General features: G+C 37.1%; 1 protein-coding gene across 1 annotated transcript in view; it reads left to right on the top strand.

Annotated features, from left to right (window-relative positions):
- cfap299 (cilia and flagella associated protein 299) overlaps positions 1-19,040 on the top strand; it is a 55,141-nt gene that overhangs the window by 34,916 nt on the left and 1,185 nt on the right. Inside the window, exons 4-5 of the mRNA XM_078789287.1 lie at positions 13,094-13,236; positions 16,896-17,025. Of these exons, the coding sequence (XP_078645413.1) occupies positions 13,094-13,236; positions 16,896-17,025 (273 nt within the window). The remainder of the gene's footprint in view (positions 1-13,093; positions 13,237-16,895; positions 17,026-19,040) is intronic.

Genomic DNA, 19,040 nt, shown 5'->3' with positions numbered 1-19,040 from the left:
ATGTTTTTTAACATTATTAGAGCCCTCTAGACATGAAATAACACCCCTATAGTGATTGTTACACGTCTATTACTCAACAGAGTAGACATAATAAGAGAAAATAAGACAGAGAAAACCTGTTTACCACCTTCTACATATGTTTTTTAACATTATTAGAGACCTCTAGACATGAAATAACACCCCTATAGTCATGTTACACGTCTATTACTCAACAGAGTAAACATAATAAGAGAAAATAAGACAGAGAAAACCTGTTTACCACCTTCTAAATGTGTTTTTTAACATTATTAGAGCCCTCCAGACATGAAATAACACCCCTATAGTGATTGTTACACTCTTATTACCCAATATAGTAGACACAATAACAGAAATTAAGACATATAAGACAGAGAAAACCTGTTTACGACCTTCTAAAGAAGTTTTTTAACAGTATTAGAACCCTCTAGACATGAAATAGCACCCCTATAGTCACCTTTACGTTCATATCACTTAATATAGTAGACATGATAAGAGAAAATAAGACACATAAGACTTATAAAACCTGTTTATGACCTCTTAAATACAATGGTTAACATAATTAGAGCCCTCTAGACATGAAATAACACCCCTATAGTCATGTTACACGTCTATTACTCAACAGAGTAGACATAATAAGAGAAAATAAGACAGAGAAAACCTGTTTACCACCTTCTAAATATGTTTTTTAACATTATTAGAGCCCTCTAGACATTAAATAACACCCCTATAGTGATTGTTACACGTCTATTACTCAACAAAGTAGACATAATAAGAGAAAATAAGACAGAGAAAACCTGTTTACCACCTTCTAAATGTGTTTTTTAACATTATTAGAGCCCTCCAGACATGAAATAACACCCCTATAGTGATTGTTACACTCTTATTACCCAATATAGTAGACACAATAACAGAAATTAAGACATATAAGACAGAGAAAACCTGTTTACGACCTTCTAAAGAAGTTTTTTAACAGTATTAGAACCCTCTAGACATGAAATAGCACCCCTATAGTCACCTTTACGTTCATATCACTTAATATAGTAGACATGATAAGAGAAAATAAGACACATAAGACATATAAAACCTGTTTATGACCTCTTAAATACAATGGTTAACATAATTAGAGCCCTCTAGACATGAAATAACACCCCTATAGTTACCTTTACACTCCTATTACTCAATATAGTAGCCATAATAACAGAAAATAAGACATAGAAAACTTGTTTATGACCTTCAAAATGTGTTTTTGAAAGAGTCGGTCTTTGAACCAGAAGGTCTGAATGGTCCCTGGACTGTAGGATCAGTCTTGAGACCAGAGAATCTGTCTTTGGACTATTGGAGTACTTTTCAGACACTATGGTCAGTCTTTGAAATGTTGTCTCGGTCTCTGCGTCCTAAGCCTAAAACCTAAACCCTAAAACCAAGAACTGGTCAAAGTCTCATAACCTAGATCTATGTCTGTGTAGACCACTTGAAAAAGCGTGGTAGCGTGCGGGGCCTGTTCGGTTTTATCGTTCAAACGGTCGGTTGTTGGCCTGCAGGATTTGTCATTGGACCCGACAGTTAATGTTTGGACTGGTGGCTCATTTTTTAACCTAATGGTTTTGCTCCTTAGGACTTGTCCTTTGACCAAAAGATTAGTCATTGAAATGTAGGATCAGTTTTTGCTTCAAACGGGCAGTCTTTGGACTTTAGTGTTGGTTGCTGGACCAAACATTGAATCCTTAGACCGTTGGATTGTTTTTTTTTTCAAATGGTTTTGGTCCATTGGATTTGTCCTTAGACCAAACGAGTCGTCACTGAAATGTAGGATCGGTTTTCTGGTTCAAAAGGGCAGTCTTTGGTCCGTTGGATTGGTCTTTGAACTAAATACTTTGTCTTTGGACTGCAGGATTGTTTTTTTAAACAAATGAGTTTGGTCCGTGGAATTTGTCCCCAAACCAAACGATCAGTTCTTGAAAGCAGGAACATTGGTTGGTTGGTAGGCTTGGTCTTTGGACTAATTTTTGGACCGTTGGGTCATTTTTTAACCCAAATGGTTTTGCTCTATCGGATTTGTCCTTTGACCAAGCGTGTAGTCACTGAAATGTAGGATCGGTTTTCTGGTTCAAAAGGGCAGTCTTTGGTCCGTTGGATTGGTCTTTGAACTAAATACTTTGTCTTTGGACTGCAGGATTGTTTTTTTAAACAAATGAGTTTGGTCCGTGGAATTTGTCCCCAAACCAAACGATCAGTTCTTGAAAGCAGGAACATTGGTTGGTTGGTAGGCTTGGTCTTTGGACTAATTTTTGGACCGTTGGGTCATTTTTTAACCCAAATGGTTTTGCTCTATCGGATTTGTCCTTTGACCAAGCGTGTAGTCACTGAAATGTAGGATCGGTTTTCTGGTTCTAACGGTCAGTCTTTGGTCCATTGGATTGGTCTTTGAACTAAATACTTAGCCTTTGGACTGCAGGATTGTTTTTTTTAAACAAATGAGTTTGGTCTGTAGAATTTGTCCCAAAACCAAACGGATCAGGAAACCAACAGGATCAGTTTCACGGTTCAAACGGTCATTCGTTGGTTGGTAGGCTTGGTCTTTGGACTAATGTTTGGACTCTTGGGTCATTTTTAACCCAATGGTTTTGCTCTATAGGATTTGTCCTTTGACCAAATGAGTCGGATCAGTTTTCTGGTTCTAATGGGCAGTCTTTGGTCCGTTGGATTGGTCTTTGAACTAAATACTTAGTCTTTAGACTGCAGGATTGTTTTTTAAACAAATGAGTTTGGTCCGTGGAATTTGTCCCCAAACCAAACAATCAGTTCTTGAAAGCAGGGTCATTTGCTCTATAGGACTTGTCCTTTGACCAAACAAGTAGTCACTGAAATGTAGGATCAGTTTTTTTGGTTCTAAAGTGTTGGTTGTTAAACCAAACATTGAAGAATCCTTAGACCGCTGGATTGGGTTTTTTTAAGCAAATGGTTTTGGTCCATTGGATTTGTCCTTAGACCAAACAAGTCGTCACTGAAATGTAGGATCGGTTTTCTGGTTCTAACGGGCAGTCTTTGGTTCGTTGGGTTGGTCTTTGAACTAAATACCTAGTCTTTGGACTGCAGGATTGTTTTTTAAACAAATGAGTTTGGTCTGTAGAATTTGTCCCCAAACCAAACGATCAGTTCTTGAAAGCAGGATCATTGGTTGGTTGGTAGGCTTGGTCTTTGGACTAATGTTTGGACTGTTGGGTCATTTTTTAACCCAATGGTTTTGCTCTATCGGATTTGTCCTTTGACCAAGCGAGTAGTCACTGAAATGTAGGACCGGTTTTCTGGTTCTAACGGGCAGTCTTTGGTCCGTTGGGTTGGTCTTTGAACTAAATACCTAGTCTTTGGACTGCAGGATTGTTTTTTAAACAAATGAGTTTGGTCTGTAGAATTTGTCCCCAAACCAAACGATCAGTTCTTGAAAGCAGGATCATTGGTTGGTTGGTAGGCTTGGTCTTTGGACTAATGTTTGGACTGTTGGCTCATTTTTTAACCCAATGGTTTTGCTCCATCCTTTGACCAAATGAAACTGAAATGTAGGTTCGGTTTTCTGGTTCTAACGGTCAGTCTTTGGTCCGTTGAATTGGTCTTTGAACTAAATACTTGGGTTTTGGACTACAGGATTGTTTTTTTTAAACAAATGAGTTTGGTCCGTAGAATAACGGATTAATAACGATTAGTCCTTGAAATGCAGGATCATTTGTTGGTTGGTAGGCTTGGTCTTTGGACTAATGTTTGGACTGTTGGACATTTTTTTTAACCCAATGGTTTTGCTCTATAGGATTAGTTCTTTGACCAAGCGAGTAGTCACTGAAATGCAGTTTTCTGGTCTTTGGTCCAAAGTCTTTGGTTGACCAAAGAGTTTGTTGTTTAACCGAATGGTTTGGGTACGTCATGGACTGTAGGATCAGTCTTTGGACCAGAGACTCCGTCTGGATCATCTTTGGAGGCTAATTGTAGCCTTGGACTGAGACATCCGAGTTACGTCAGGCAGTCATTGTGGCGGAAAATTGCGAACTGGTCCCACAGTGGACGCTGCTTGTAAAAACACTCGGACAAATACTTCATAGAGGTTTTTCTTGTCTTCCCGAGGTCTAATTATGTCCCTCAAAGATCTTTCCCGTCGTGTTAGCTTGTCCATCCGCAGGATTTTACACGTGTTGTTTTTATGAACGCAGCTGGAGTCGGGATTATTACGTTTTTTTTTTTCCAAGCAAACATTTTTTTGTGTTGACCCTGGCAGAGGTACGCCAGCTTCTGAGCGCTGCGTGTTTGCGGCCGTAACGAGACGCACAACGGAATTAAGGTCTCTGGCCCTGGACCAGAGTCCCGTGCGCCAAAAGCTATTTTCAGTTTGCACATCTCGCCGCGCCGACGCTCCCATCCCACGCGGCGTTCTCACAAACGAAAGGTGCGGTCCCCGTCACGATTCGGGAAAGTTAACGTCCCCGTAATCCGCCCCCCGTTTTTTTTCCCCCCCGTCCCTCTTTTTTCTAGAACGGCACGTCTTTGCGAGTATTTTAGGCCCTGGACTCGTATTCCATTCGCCACTGGTAATTTAAAAGCCAGTGGAATGTGGGAAATGGTTGGAGGAGCGAAGGGAGGGGAAAAGATAGGCCACTAAGGCGGCCATGGCGGAGGACTGATTTGTGTTTGGAAAACCGCGTAACGCCGGAGCAGCCTTTTAAAGCCCCGCCCCCGTTACCGAGCCCTGGAAGCGATGCCGCCTGTCGGCGTGACGGCTAAGACGCCGATTGATTCGTTCCGTACCTTCCTAATTAATTATGACTTCAGAAAAATACATTTATTTTTTTCCCTAATGTTTCAATTCTGTGTATTTTATTTTATTTTATTTTATTTTATTTTATTTTATTTTATTTTATTTTATTTTATTTTATTTTATTTTATTTTATTTTATTTTATTTTATTTTATTTTATTTTATTTATAGTTTTTTTTACTGAATTTAATGACTTCAGAAAAATACGTTTATTTTTTTCCTAATGTTTCAATTCTGTGCTACTAAATGGTTTATTTTATTTTATTTTATTTTATTTTATTTTATTTTATTTTATTTTATTTTATTTTATTTTATTTTATTTTATTTTATTTTATTATATTTTATTTTATTTTATTTTATTTTATTTTATTTTATTTTATTTTATTAAAAATATTTTCAAAACTATTCATATATAATATAACCTTTTAGTATATCATATAATAATGTTTTTTTACTTAATTTTTACTTTATTTTAATTTTATTAGTAGTATTTTTTATATTTACTATATATTTATATGTGTTTTTAAATAATGAAAACTATATATTTCATGTTGTATGTGTATCTATTGGAAATATTTGTATTAAATATTTGATATATGTCACGTTTATGATATTCATATACATTATGTATAGTGTGTATATATATATATGTCTATATTGATTATTATAAACATTACAGTTTTATTTATATATTATATAGAATGTTTATATATATTACATATAATAATATAAAATAAAATAAAACAATATAAAAAAATATTTAAAAATATAAAAAATTATATTTTCAAAAACATTCACATTTAATATAACATTTTAGTATATCATATAATAATGAAGTTTTTTTACTTTTTTATTTTATTAGTAGTATTTTTTATATTTACTAAATATTTATGTGTTTTTAATAATGCAAACTATGGGTGCTTACGCTTAGTCTACAATGATTATTGTAGCAGGAAGTAGCTGTGGAACCTCCACAATAAAAGCGTACAATAAAAGCTTTTTGCCACACATGACGTAACACAGGTGGAGGGAAAAAAAATCATATTTTAATAGAATGTCTAAATGTGGGCGAGATGGGGGGGTGGAAGGTGGATGGGGGGGGGCAGGATAGAAAAATGTGATTCGGAGTGCCCTGTAATTTGGAGCTCGTGGGTTCAAGCCACTTATTTTGCGGCCAACGGGTTGCGTTCAAGAGACGAAGGTCTGATTGGGGATCTGGCCTCCTGCAGGCTAACTAACCTCAGTGGGCGGAGTCGTACGCCATGAGGAGGACACCTGCCGCCGCGTTGCTGCTTCATATGCATCGACCCTCAACTTTCTTCCTGTACGAGATTTGCTTCCTAGGATATTTGACCCCCCCCCCCAACCTAGTTTTGCAAAGAGTAAAACCTTCCTGATTGTTTTATTTGTTTTTCATAACATTACGGCTTATGACAAAACGTCTTGTAAAATTGTCATTTATTCTGTAAAATACATTTTTTTCCAGTTCTGTTATCATTATTCTGTCATATTTTGACTTTATATACAACTTTTATCCAAACATATTTACACCTAATTTAATTTAATTTTATTTTATTTTATTTTATTTTATTTTATTTTATTTTATTTTATTTTATTTTATTTTATTTTATTTTATTTTATTTTATTTTATTTTATTTTATTTTATTTTATTTTATTTTATTTTATTTTATTTATACTCGTAATATTTGGGCTTCATTCTCTTCATTGTACATTTTCTTCTGGTAATATTTTGACATTAATAATAAGTAGTAATTAGTAATATATACCATAATATTATGACTTTTTTTTCCAATATTTAGGATATATATTATATATATAATGAATGAATATTTATTATTATATATATTTACATATAATAAATATATCATTTGGATTATAATTTTAATAAATATATATATATTTATATATAATAAATATATACATATTATATTATGTATATATATCATAATATCACGTGACTTTATTTTTCATAAACTTTTTTTCTCTTAATATTTTGCCTTTATACTTGCAAAATTTCTTGTATAAAAAATCGATTTGAATATTTAAGTGTTAAAAAAATAATTTTTTAGCAGTATTTTGTTCCCGCTGGTGTGCTGAGAGAAGCCAGATATACGAGCAAAACCGCCGTGCGGAGCGAGAGCTTCCTTTGAATCGTGGCCTGGTGCATTTTTGCTGTCGCTGCCAAGACATCTGTCTGCCGACACGCCCTGTAATTATAAGCAGCAGTATAAAAATGTCCTCTGATTATTTCCATCCTTATTGTGAAACACAATACGAACCCCCGTAGTCGCTAGCCCCACAGTCACAGGGGCGGAATGGAACCATCTCTCCAGACCCCAACAATCGAAACCGCACTTTTTGGGTTTATTTGGAGATATAAAATGAAACTTGGCTGGCCCGCGTGGATGCTAACGCCGCGTTGATGCTAACGCCGCGTGGATGCTAACACCGCGTTCAGCCGCAAGAACTTGCTCACACTAGCTCACATTCGGAGTCATTTTTCAGACGGTTATTTCAACTTAAAGGAGCCGGCGTTGATAATAATAAATTATTTTTAATAAAAATAAATAAATAAATAAATAAATAAATAAATAAATAAATAAATAAATAAATAAATAAATAAATAAATAAATAAATAAATAAATAAATAAATAAATAAATAAATAAATAATGCATGTTGTATATTATGTTATGTTCAACAAATTTAATATTTTAATCTTATATATTTTAACACATAAAAAGTTATTATTTTCTTTAAAATAATAATTTTTTATTAACATGTATTTTAATCATTTTTAGTTAAAATCAATTTAATTATTTCTATTTTTTATTGAATAATAAAGTTTAAAAAAACACGTGGTAAATTTAAATAAAGATTTTTTGTTTTAATTACAATAATTTTGTTCTTACTAACATGTATTTTAATCATTTTTAGTTAAAATAAATTTAATACTTTCTATTTTTTATTGAATAATAACGTTTAAAAAACACATGATAAATTTAAATAAATAAAGATTTTTTGTTTTAATTACAATAATTTTGTTCTTACTAACATGTATTTTAATCATTTTTAGTTAAAATAAATTTAATAATTTCTATTTTTTTATTGAATGATAAGGTTTAAAAAACACATGGTAAATTTAAATAAATGAAAAAAATGTTGTTTTAATGAAAATAATTTTGTTCTTACTAACATGTATTTTAATCATTTTTAGTTTAAATAAAAATGAATCATTTTAAGTTAAAAAATGAAATAATAATGTCATAAATAAATAAACACAACTGTGTTATTTTATTTAAAATAATTTTGTTGTCATTAACATGTATTTATTATTATTATTATTATTATTATTATTATTATTATTATTATTATTATTATTATTATCATTATTATGAACATGTATTTTAACCCTTTTTTTATTTCAATGTTCTATTTATCTGTAGGTTGAAATAAGATGGCATTTCTTTCCATTCCATATCTCCCCGTGTGTGTGTCGGCGAGGGGTGGGGGCATGGGGGCGTGGGGGCGTGGGGGCGCTCACTCATTAGGCCCGTTAACGCTCTTCAAGTTTCAGTGTTTGTTTGCGAGCGCATAAACACGTTCAAAGTGGAGTTCGGCAGGGCGGGGCGGCGCCCCGTGAGGATTTGAGGCTCTTTGTTGTGTTCCTGAAGCGCACGGATGACGGATTTAAAGGACCCCCACCCCACCCGACCCCACCCCACCCCACCCGGGTCTACTGTTCCCCCTCTGGTTTACACAAGCCTCGTCTTGAAGGTCACGGCCGCTCGCAGCTGAAATTTCAACTGCGAGCGCGTAAGACGAGCGTTTGAAAGAGCAGCCGGCTTAGATTGGGTGTCACAAAGACCAGGATGTCTACCTGGGACCGGGGCCGCCCTCGGCTTCTCAGGCCCCCTCCGCACTCCGATGGCTGCCATAAAACGGGGGCCGCTGGGGCTCGGTGAGGTCACAGCACCTGTTTTGGGCTCGTGGCTGGCGGGTGAGGTGAGGTCGCTGGTTGCCATGGTGATGGTGGGCGTCCCTCCCAAGTCTTGTCGGTCCGACCCCTCATTCAGACCCCCAGACGCACTCCATCCATGGCATCCATCCATCCATCCATCCATCCATCCATCCATCCATCCATCCATTTCTATACCGCTTATCCTTTATAGCTTGGTCTCACTTTACAATAAGGTACATAAAAATAGAGTAGTTACTGAGGAACTAATGAGTAGAGTAGTTACTGAGGAACAAAGGCACATGGATTTAGAGTAGTTACTTATGAACAATTGAGTACTTACTAAGGAACTAATGAGGAGAGTAGTTACTGAGGAACTAAGGCACATACATTTTGAGTAGTTACTGAATAACTAATGAGTAGTTACATAGGAACTAATGAGTAGTTACTAAGGAACCAATGAGTAGAGTAGTTACTGAATAACTAATGAGTAGTTACTTAGGAACTAATGAGTAGTTACTAAGGAACCAATGAGTAGAGTAGTTACTGAGGAACTAAGGCACCTGGATTTAGAGTAGTTACTTACAAACAATTGAGTACTTACTTTGGAACTTATGAATAGTTACTACAGAACGAATGAGTAGAGTAGTTACTGAGGAAGTAAGGCACATACATTTCGAGTAGTTACTTACGAACTAATGAGTAGTTACTGAGGAACTAATGAGAAACTCTACTAATGAGTAGAGTAGTGACTGAGGCACATACATTTTGAGTAGTTACTGAAGAACAAATGAGTAGTTAGTTAGGAACTAATGAATAGTTACTAAGGAACTAATGGGTAGAGTAGTTACTGAGGAACTAATGAGAAACTAATGAATAGTTACTGAGGAACCAATGAGTAGAGTAGTTACTTAGGAACAAAGGCACATGGATTCAGAGTAGTTACTTACAATCAAATGAGTACTTACTTTGGAACTAATGAATAGTTATTACAGAACTAATGAGTAGAGTAGTTACTTAGGGACAAAGGCACATGGATTTAGAGTAGTTACTTATGAGCAATTGAGTACTTACTTTGGAACTAATGAATAGTTACTACAGAACTAATGAGTAGAGTAGTTACTGAGGAAGTAAGGCACATACATTTTGAGTAGTTACTAACTAATGAATAGTTACTGAGGAACTAATGAGTAGTTACTTGGGAACTAATGAATAGTTACTAAGGAACTAATGAGTAGAGTAGTTACTGGGGAACTTAGGTACATACATTTTGAGTAATTAAGTAGGACCTAACGACGAAGACACGTGGATTTAGAGTAGTTACTGAGGAAATAATGAGTAGAGTAATTAGTAATTACTGAGGAACTAAGGCACATCCTTTGTTAGTAGTTACTGAATAAATAATGAGTAGTTACAGGGGAACTAAGGCAGGTACATTTTGAGTAGTTACTGAGGAACTAATGAGAAGCTAATGAGTAGTTACTGAGGAACTAATGAGAAGCTAATGAGTAGTTACTGAGGAACTAATGAGTAGAGTCTACATAACTGCTCCTTGGTGGAGGCAATAACGGCCATATTGTCCAGCAATAAGACTTCATGGCTGACCTTCAGCTCCGTGGACCCTGAGATCTTCATCAGAAGGTCCGGGGAAACCCGAGTGGGAAAGGACGTCCATGAAGGATTGATGAGGACCTAAAAGCCATGAAACTTGGCCGAGCGTCATGTGTCTCCTTCCATCAGAGATGCCCTAAAGTTCCTCCTCCCGTCCTTCCCTGTCACCCGTGATGTCTTTTCAAGGAGGGCTGCGGGGAGCACCGAGGGGGGGCGGTGGGGGGCGACGCTCCACGACGGCGTATCTGGCCCGGGACGGCCCGCCATCTGCTAAGCTGATAGCATCTGTTTTAAATGTTTGAAAGCAGCGCCGCCGCTAATCTCACGCCCGTCCCGTGAAGGCATCCGCAGATGGGACCTGGTCCACCCCGCCCCGGGGATCCGGGGGCCACGTGGGGTCTCATTCAGAGACAATAACCGTCCTCAACGAGTCTCTGGAGGGGAAATAAAAGGCAGGCAAAACGCGGCGTTGTGGAGGTCCTGGTGGATTTTGTCTCGGACCGTTATCAACACCATCAAAGGACCCTTTCATCTTGCCTCGGGGACGGGGGGATACCTTGTCCGAGGGCCGGGTCCCTCCTTTCCATCAGATGGTCTGACGTCTGTCAGTCATTCAGCCATGCTAACAGGCTAACTTATGATCTTTATAGTCTTCCGGACCACAACGCTTTCAGGATGTCCCTTGGTCCTACTGTACAACTCTAGAACTACTTGCAGTCCTAGACTACTTCACAGACCTAGAACTACTTACAGTCCTTGACTACTTCACAGACCTAGAACTACTTGCAGTCCTAGACTACTTCACAGACCTAGAACTACTTGCAGTCCTAGACTACTTCACAGACCTAGAACTACTTGCAGTCCTAGACTACTTCACAGACCTAGAACTACTTGCAGTCCTAGACTACTTCACAGACCTAGAACTACTTGCAGTCCTAGACTACTTCACAGACCTAGAACTACTTGCAGTCCTAGACTACTTCACAGACCTAGAACTACTTGCAGTCCTAGACTACTTCACAGACCTAGAACTACTTGCAGTCCTAGACTACTTCACAGACCTAGAACTACTTGCAGTCCTAGACTCCTTCACAGACCTAGAACTACTTGCAGTCCTAGACTCCTTCACAGACCTAGAACTACTTGCAGTCCTAGACTCCTTCACAGACCTAGAACTACTTGCAGTCCTAGACTCCTTCACAGACCTAGAACTACTTGCAGTCCTAGACTCCTTCACAGACCTAGAACTACTTGCAGTCCTAGACTACTTCACAGACCTAGAACTACTTACAGTCCTTGACTACTTCACAGACCTAGAACTACTTGCAGTCCTAGACTACTTCACAGACCTAGAACTACTTGCAGTCCTTGACTACTTCACAGACCTAGAACTACTTGCAGTCCTAGACTACTTTACAGACCTAGAACTACTTGCAGTTCTAGACTCATTCACAGACCTAGAACTACTTGCAGTCCTACATCGACTTGCAGTCCTAGACTCCTTCACAAACTTAGAACTACTTGCAGTCCTAGACTCCTTCACAGACCTAGAACTACGTGGAGTCCTAGACTACTTTACAGACCTAGAACTACTTGCAGTTCTAGACTCCTTCACAGACCAAGAACTACTTGCAGTCCTAGACTCCTTCACAAACCTAGAACTACTTGCAGTCCTTGACTACTTCACAGACCTAGAACTACTTGCAGTCCTAGACTACTTCACAGACCTAAACTACTTGCAGTCCTAGACTCCTTCACAAACCTAGAACTACTTGCAGTCCTTGACCACTTCACAGACCTAGAACTACTTGCAGTCCTAGACTACTTCACAGACCTAGAACTACTTGCAGTCCTAGACTACTTCACAGACCTAGAACTACTTGCAGTCCTAGACTCCTTCACAGACCAAGAACTACTTGCAGTCCTAGACTCTTTTACAGACCTAGACTACTTGCAGTCCTGCATCGACTTGCAGTCCTAGACTCCTTCACAAACTTAGAACTACTTGCAGTCCTAGACTCCTTCACAGACCTAGAACTACTTGCAGTCCTAGACAACTTTACAGACCTAGAACTACTTGCAGTCCTAGACAACTTTACAGACCTAGAACTACTTGCAGTCCTAGACCCCTTCACAGACCAAGAACTACTTGCAGTCCTAGACTACTTTACACACCTAGAACTACTTTACAGACCTACATCTACTTGCAGTCCTAGACTACTTTACAGTTATGGAACTACTTTACAATCCTAGACTACTAATCTAGGATTAAACTACCAGTCCTATACAGCCATAGAAGTACTATACGGTCTTTGAAGTACTGCTGAGTAGACGTATTCATAGAGGATTCTCCCTTTGGTCTGGACCTGATGCGTTCCCCGATGTTGGCCCCAAAGATCCCCTCCATCCTTCAAGTCATTCCCAGTATCGACCGTAGGCGTGTTGGAATGGAACTTACTTAACGGAGCAGGATACTCCACAGCTTAGAGCGCTTAGACCCGCTGGGTCCCTGACAGGAACGACACGGGCGGTGGGAGTCGTCGGGATCGGAACGGGACTTGAACACGAGCTTGAGAGTGGGAGGATTTGTAAGACGTGTCTAACAAGTCCCACCAACCTTCTAGGATTCCTCTCAGCTGTGATTATTTACGCAGAGGCTTTCCTCCTTCTCCTCCCGTCCCTCCACAGTCGCTGATCTTCATACGAGATCGGAACGCTCTCGGACAGGAAGTGTCTGGCTATATAGACTACGCCCACAGACTGCAGGTCCAGGACTTTCAGGCGTATTTCAGCGCAAAGAAGCGGCTCCTGCCAGGACCCTTGGATTTATGGTGAGTCTCCTTCCACTGTAAAACCTTGACATGGCTCGGGGGGGTCCGAGAGTTGGGGGGGCGGGTTTGAAGGGGAAGGAAATCTTATTAAAGAGTCGGGGGAGGATCGGATGGAGCTTCCATGTCTACAAAGTCCTGCAAATATTCCAAATCCACACTAAAACATTAAAAACAATATTAGCTTGGGCTCGCTATGCATCGCCCATGTCGTTACATTTACTCCTATATGTTAGCGTAGCGGCTAACGCGAGAAATGCTAATGCTATTCTCTCCTATCTATTAGCTTAGTGGCTAACAACAGGTGCTTACAACAGTACAAAGATGAATCGCCACTAGTGGCACTAGGCAGGGGAATGTTTTCAAGCAGTAACAACTCCTTTCTAACTCCCTGGCCACTATTCTCTCCTATCTATTAGCTTAGTGGCTAACAATAGGTGCTTACAACAGTACAAAGATGAATTGCTACTAGTGGCACTAGGCAGGGGAATGTTTTCAAGCAGTAACAACTCCTTTCTAACTCCCTGGCCACTATTCTCTCTTATCTATTAGCTTAGTGGCTAACAACAGGTGCTTACAACAGTCATTCCACAACAAGAATGGCCACTAGTGGCACTAGGCAGGGGAATGTTTTCAAGCAGTAACAACTCCTTCCTAACTCCCTGGCCACTATTATTTCCCATCTATTAGCTTAGTGGCTAACAACAGGTGCTTACAACAGTACAAAGATGAATCGCCACTAGTGGCACTAGGCAGGGGAATGTTTTGAAGCAGTAACAACTCCTTCCTAACTCCCTGGCCACTATTATTTCCTATCTATTAGCTTAGTGGCTAACAACAGGTGCTTACAACAGTACAAAGATGAATCGCCACTAGTGGCACTAGGCAGGGGAATGTTTTCAAGCAGTAACAACTCCTTCCTAACTCCCTGGCCACTATTCTCTCCTATCTATTAGCTTAGTGGCTAACAACAGGTGCTTACAACAGTACAAAGATGAATCGCCACTAGTGGCACTAGGCAGGGGAATGTTTTGAAGCAGTAACAACTCCTTCCTAACTCCCCGGCCTCTATTATCTCTTACCTATTAGCTTAGTGGCTAACAATAGGTGCTTACAACAGTCATTCCACAACAAGAATGGCCACTAGTGGCACTAGGCAGGGGAATGTTTTGAAGCAGTAACAACTCCTTTCTAACTCCCTGGCCACTATTCTCTCCTATCTATTAGCTTAGTGGCTAACAACAGGTGCTTACAACAGTCATTCTTCAACAAGAATGGCCACTAGTGGCACTAGGCAGGGGAATGTCTTAAAATGCAAAAAAAGGAGCTAGTAACGCTAGCACTTTAGCATGACGTAGCCACCCCGGCGTCGCCAACGTACAGTACTGAACTGCTGACCTAGCATGTGTGAGCTAAAAATGCCGGCGGCGGCTGACAGGTGAAGCATCTTTTATTTGACGTCGCCGGCCGCCTATCAGAAACCGCCGCAGCATTCCACACGGGAGCGCCGAGCAGCCCATCACCGGCATCGCACCCCGCCGCTAAAAATCCCACCAGGTCACGTACAAGTGGCGGCGAGGTGGAGTGTGTGTTAGCGTCGTGTTTTCAGAGGTCAGCCAGCAGACGCGGGGGGGTCAAACTAGTACATGTCAGTGATTGTGTCACAGCGAGAACCCCCTTGACTGACGTTTTTTATTGTTGTAGCAACGTTGAATCCGGGAAAGTAGCGTATTAGCATCCCGCTGCAAGATTCCCCCCCATTTTGAAATCATAATCCATCACAAGGTCGTGGTTTTTTCTTACGTTGTTACATTTGGAGAAAGAACTCTTTGGATTTTGGAGGACTTCTGATCTAAGATGGAAGGTAACAGCACTGACCGGTAGCTTCACAGTGACACGGACGCCATTTTGTTTTTTGTTTTTTCAAAAACGCCACCGGAGACAAATCTAGCCAAGGGTCTTTTGGCTCTTCTCACTGAATTTATTTTATTATAAATGTATTTTATTTTATTTTATTTTATTTTATTTTATTTTATTTTATTTTATTTTATTTTATTTTATTTTATTTTATTTTACTTAATTTTACTTAATTTTACTTTATTTCACTTTATTTTATTTTATTTTATTTTACTTAATTTTACTTTATTTTACTTAATTTTACTTTATTTTACTTTATTTTATTTTACTTACTCTCCCCTCCAGCCTCTGGCCTGCACAACGCAAATATTCCGCTCATCCGCGGATCCCTCCCCTTCCCGAATGTTGGAAGAGCCGGAGTTGGATTGCTTTTAGCATCCTTCATGTTTGGAAAAAATTGGTGGAAAAAAAAAAATCGTAAAAAAAAAAAAATTATTAAAAATGTGTTTGAAAAATTTACAAAATTTACAAAAAGTTACAAAAATAAAATAAATAAACAAAATAAAGATGTACATAAATTATACATTTTACATTTTATAGATTTGCAAATGCATTATAAAAGAATAATAAATAACATGAAATATTTTTTTTTTAAAGTATGAATTTAAAAAAAAATTGCCAAAATATTTTGTTAAAAATCAATGAATGTAATAAATAAAATTTAAAAATGAAATCAGTAGCAAACAAGAAAATAAAACATAATTTTAACATAATCTTAATAGGCATAAATCATTTAATAAATAAACAAAATGAAAAAAAATAAATTGGCAAACAAATTGTAAGAAATCTAATAAATATGAATGTCTAAAAATGTATGAAACATTAAATACTTCATAAAATAATATAAATTCTTAAAATAGGAAACATGTAAACAAAGAAATAAATACCAATTTTTTTTTTATAATAAAAATAGTTTCTTTCTTTTTTTTACTGTTTATGATGTGCAAATACACAAATAAACATTAAATAAAAAATTGTGAAATTTGCCCTCCAAAATTCAAAATATTTATATAATTTCATAAAATATAACAAATAAAATAAAAAAAATAGGAAAAACTTACATTAATAAATAAATGTGACAAACTTGTAGGAAAGATATTTATTAAAATTATGTAACTAAAAACAAAGTAACTAAGTAAACATTTTTTTTAATTTAAAATAACACTCATTACCTTCCCAAAAATAATTTCTTTCTTTTTTACTGTTTATGTAAATTTTAGTAGATATTAAATAATATGATAATAATTTTAGAAATTTGCCCCCCAAAATTCAAAATATTTATATAATTGCATAAAATAGAAAAAATAAAATAAAAAAATCGGGAAAAAGTTACATCAATAAATAAACAAGTTCGAGGCTGGGGGGGGCATGCTTTCAGCGTGGGCGGGGTCTGCCACCTCGGTGACCCCGACGTGATCCAACATGGCGGTCGTGGCGGCGGGCCTTCCCGTGCTCCATTTCATTGGAGTGTAAACTTCCTTCACCGTGGAAGGAAAGCAGAATGCTGACAGCGCCGCCTGCTCACGCTGATGCATTAAATTACAAGCTAGCCGGGCCGGGGGGAGGGGGGGCGGGGCGGCTAATTAAGGTTTTTGTCCTCTTTCAACCCAAAGGAAAATTATATCATCTGTGACTCGTCGGCGGAAGACGGTCAACCGCTTCGGGAGATGTTTGAAGGGTGGCCGCAAGGCCGCCCCCCCGTCGCCGGGGCACACATGATGAAATAGTTTCCTTCTGGCTCGCAGCTTCTACAACTGGACCACACGGGTCTCCGCCTCCACCTGCAGCCCCAACTACCAGGTCATCTACCACGACCCCAACGGCCTCCTCTTCAGGAGGAAGCGCGACAAAAAGGTCCTGGATGTGGACCCCCGGGTAGGGTGGCTCCTTTATGTACAAATAAAGAAATAAATCACCTGTGCTTATACATTTTGGGAAAAAAAAAATCTTAAAAAATAAAAAAAAAATTTAAAAAGTGGCAGAGTGGTAGTAACAAAATTGTAATGGTAGTAAAAAAATGTGTTTAAGTTAAAAAATAAAATAAAGATGTACATAAATAATACATACTAGATTTACAAATGAAATTATAAAAGAATAATAAATAAAACGAAATGAAAAAATAAAGAAAAAAATGAATTAAAAAAAATTATTGTACCAAAATATTTTGTTAAAAATCAATAAATGTAATAAATAAAATTGAAAAAATAATCAGTAGCAAATAGTAAATAAAAAAGTAAATAGAACATCATTTTAACATAGTAAGCATAATAACCTTACTAAGCATAAAACATGAAATAAATGAACAAAATAAAAAAATCTAAATTTGCAAACAAATTTTACAAAATCAAATAAATATGAATGCCTAAAAAAATGTGAAATGTTAAATACTTAAAAAAAATTTAATTTAATAAAAAAGAAAGAAGTAAATTAAGAAATAAATACAGAATATTTTTTAAATAATAAAAATAGTTTCTTTTTTACTGTATATGATGTGCAAATACACAAATAAACATCAAAGAAAATGCAAGTGAATATTAAATAATATAATAATAATTTAAAAAATGTTCCCCATAATTAAAAATATTTGCAAATATTGCATAAAATAGAAAAAGTTACATTAAAAAATAGGAAAAACTTACATTAATAAATAAATTAGAATAATGTAACAAATTTATAGGAAAACTATTTAATAAAATGATGTAAATGAAAACAAAGTAACCAAGTAATATTATTATTATTATTAATTTAATGTAACACTCAATATATGCATAAAATAGAAAATTATGTAAGTAAATACTCAATTAATAGAGAAAAAATAGAGAAATAAATGTTTAATTTAATTTAATTTAATTTAATTTAATTTAATTTAATTTAATTTAATTTAATTTAATTTAATTTAATTTAATAAATACTAAATACATTAAAATACTTAAAAATATATATAGTCATACTTAATATACATGCTTCATTTGGGTGATGTAGTATTTGCTACTGTACAAAGACATTGTTTTGGGGGTGCGGGGGGGTGGGGTGGGGGGGTGCTATTTTCAAACTGCAGACAGAGCTGCGGGGACGGCGTTTTTGAGGCCGGGCGGCAGCAGCAGCATGGCAGCGCTGCGCTAACGCTGCGGTCGAGCACCGCCCCGCCCCAACCCGCCCCGCCCCGACCCGACCCGACCAGGCCGGCTATTAAAAACTGCAGAGAAAGAAAACACAGTTAGCTCGCTAGCCGCTCCTTTAGCCGCCGTTCTAGAATGAAAACATTGTCAGTGGGGGCGGACCAGCAATCAACATGCTAACGGCTAACCCAATGAACCAAACAGATTAGCCTGAAAGAAGCTAGCTAATATCAATGCCTGCTAACGTCCGCCCGACACTTCAACGGCAGACGTTAGCGATTAAAGCGGAGCCGCCGGACCAAATGTGGCGTCTGGCGGCTAATTGTTCAACGACCCTCCACAGACGCATGCTAACGTCTCCGCTCGGACACGCCCTCTGATTGGCTCTCTCATTCCAACACTCTTTGATAACAGCCGCGAAAAGTTATGCTAGGATGAGGCAGGGGAACCATGTGACCTCTCACAGCCAATTAGTGGCCTCAGAAATTTTTTTAATTCTTAAAAAAAATGTTTAATTATTTTTATAATTTTTTTAATAGTTATGCATTTCATTTAATTTAAATTTAAACCAAACTAAACTACAGTAAAATAAAATTAAGTGAAAATTAAATTAAATTAAATGAAAAGTATATATACTATATATATATATATTATGTATATATACTTTGTATATATTATTATGTAAAATAAAATAAAACTCTTAAGATAAAATCAAATAAAAACCTAAACTTGATTTAAATTTATTTAAATTGAACCCTAAACATGAAGTAA

The sequence above is a fragment of the Doryrhamphus excisus genome, linkage group LG3 (assembly GCF_037039965.1).
Source record: "Doryrhamphus excisus strain RoL-2023G ecotype Guam linkage group LG3, RoL_Dexc_Guam_v1.1, whole genome shotgun sequence".
Taxonomy (NCBI): Eukaryota; Metazoa; Chordata; class Actinopteri; order Syngnathiformes; family Syngnathidae; genus Doryrhamphus; species Doryrhamphus excisus.
Note: the sequence above shows the minus strand (reverse complement) of the source record. Positions and strands in the feature narration are given on the sequence as shown.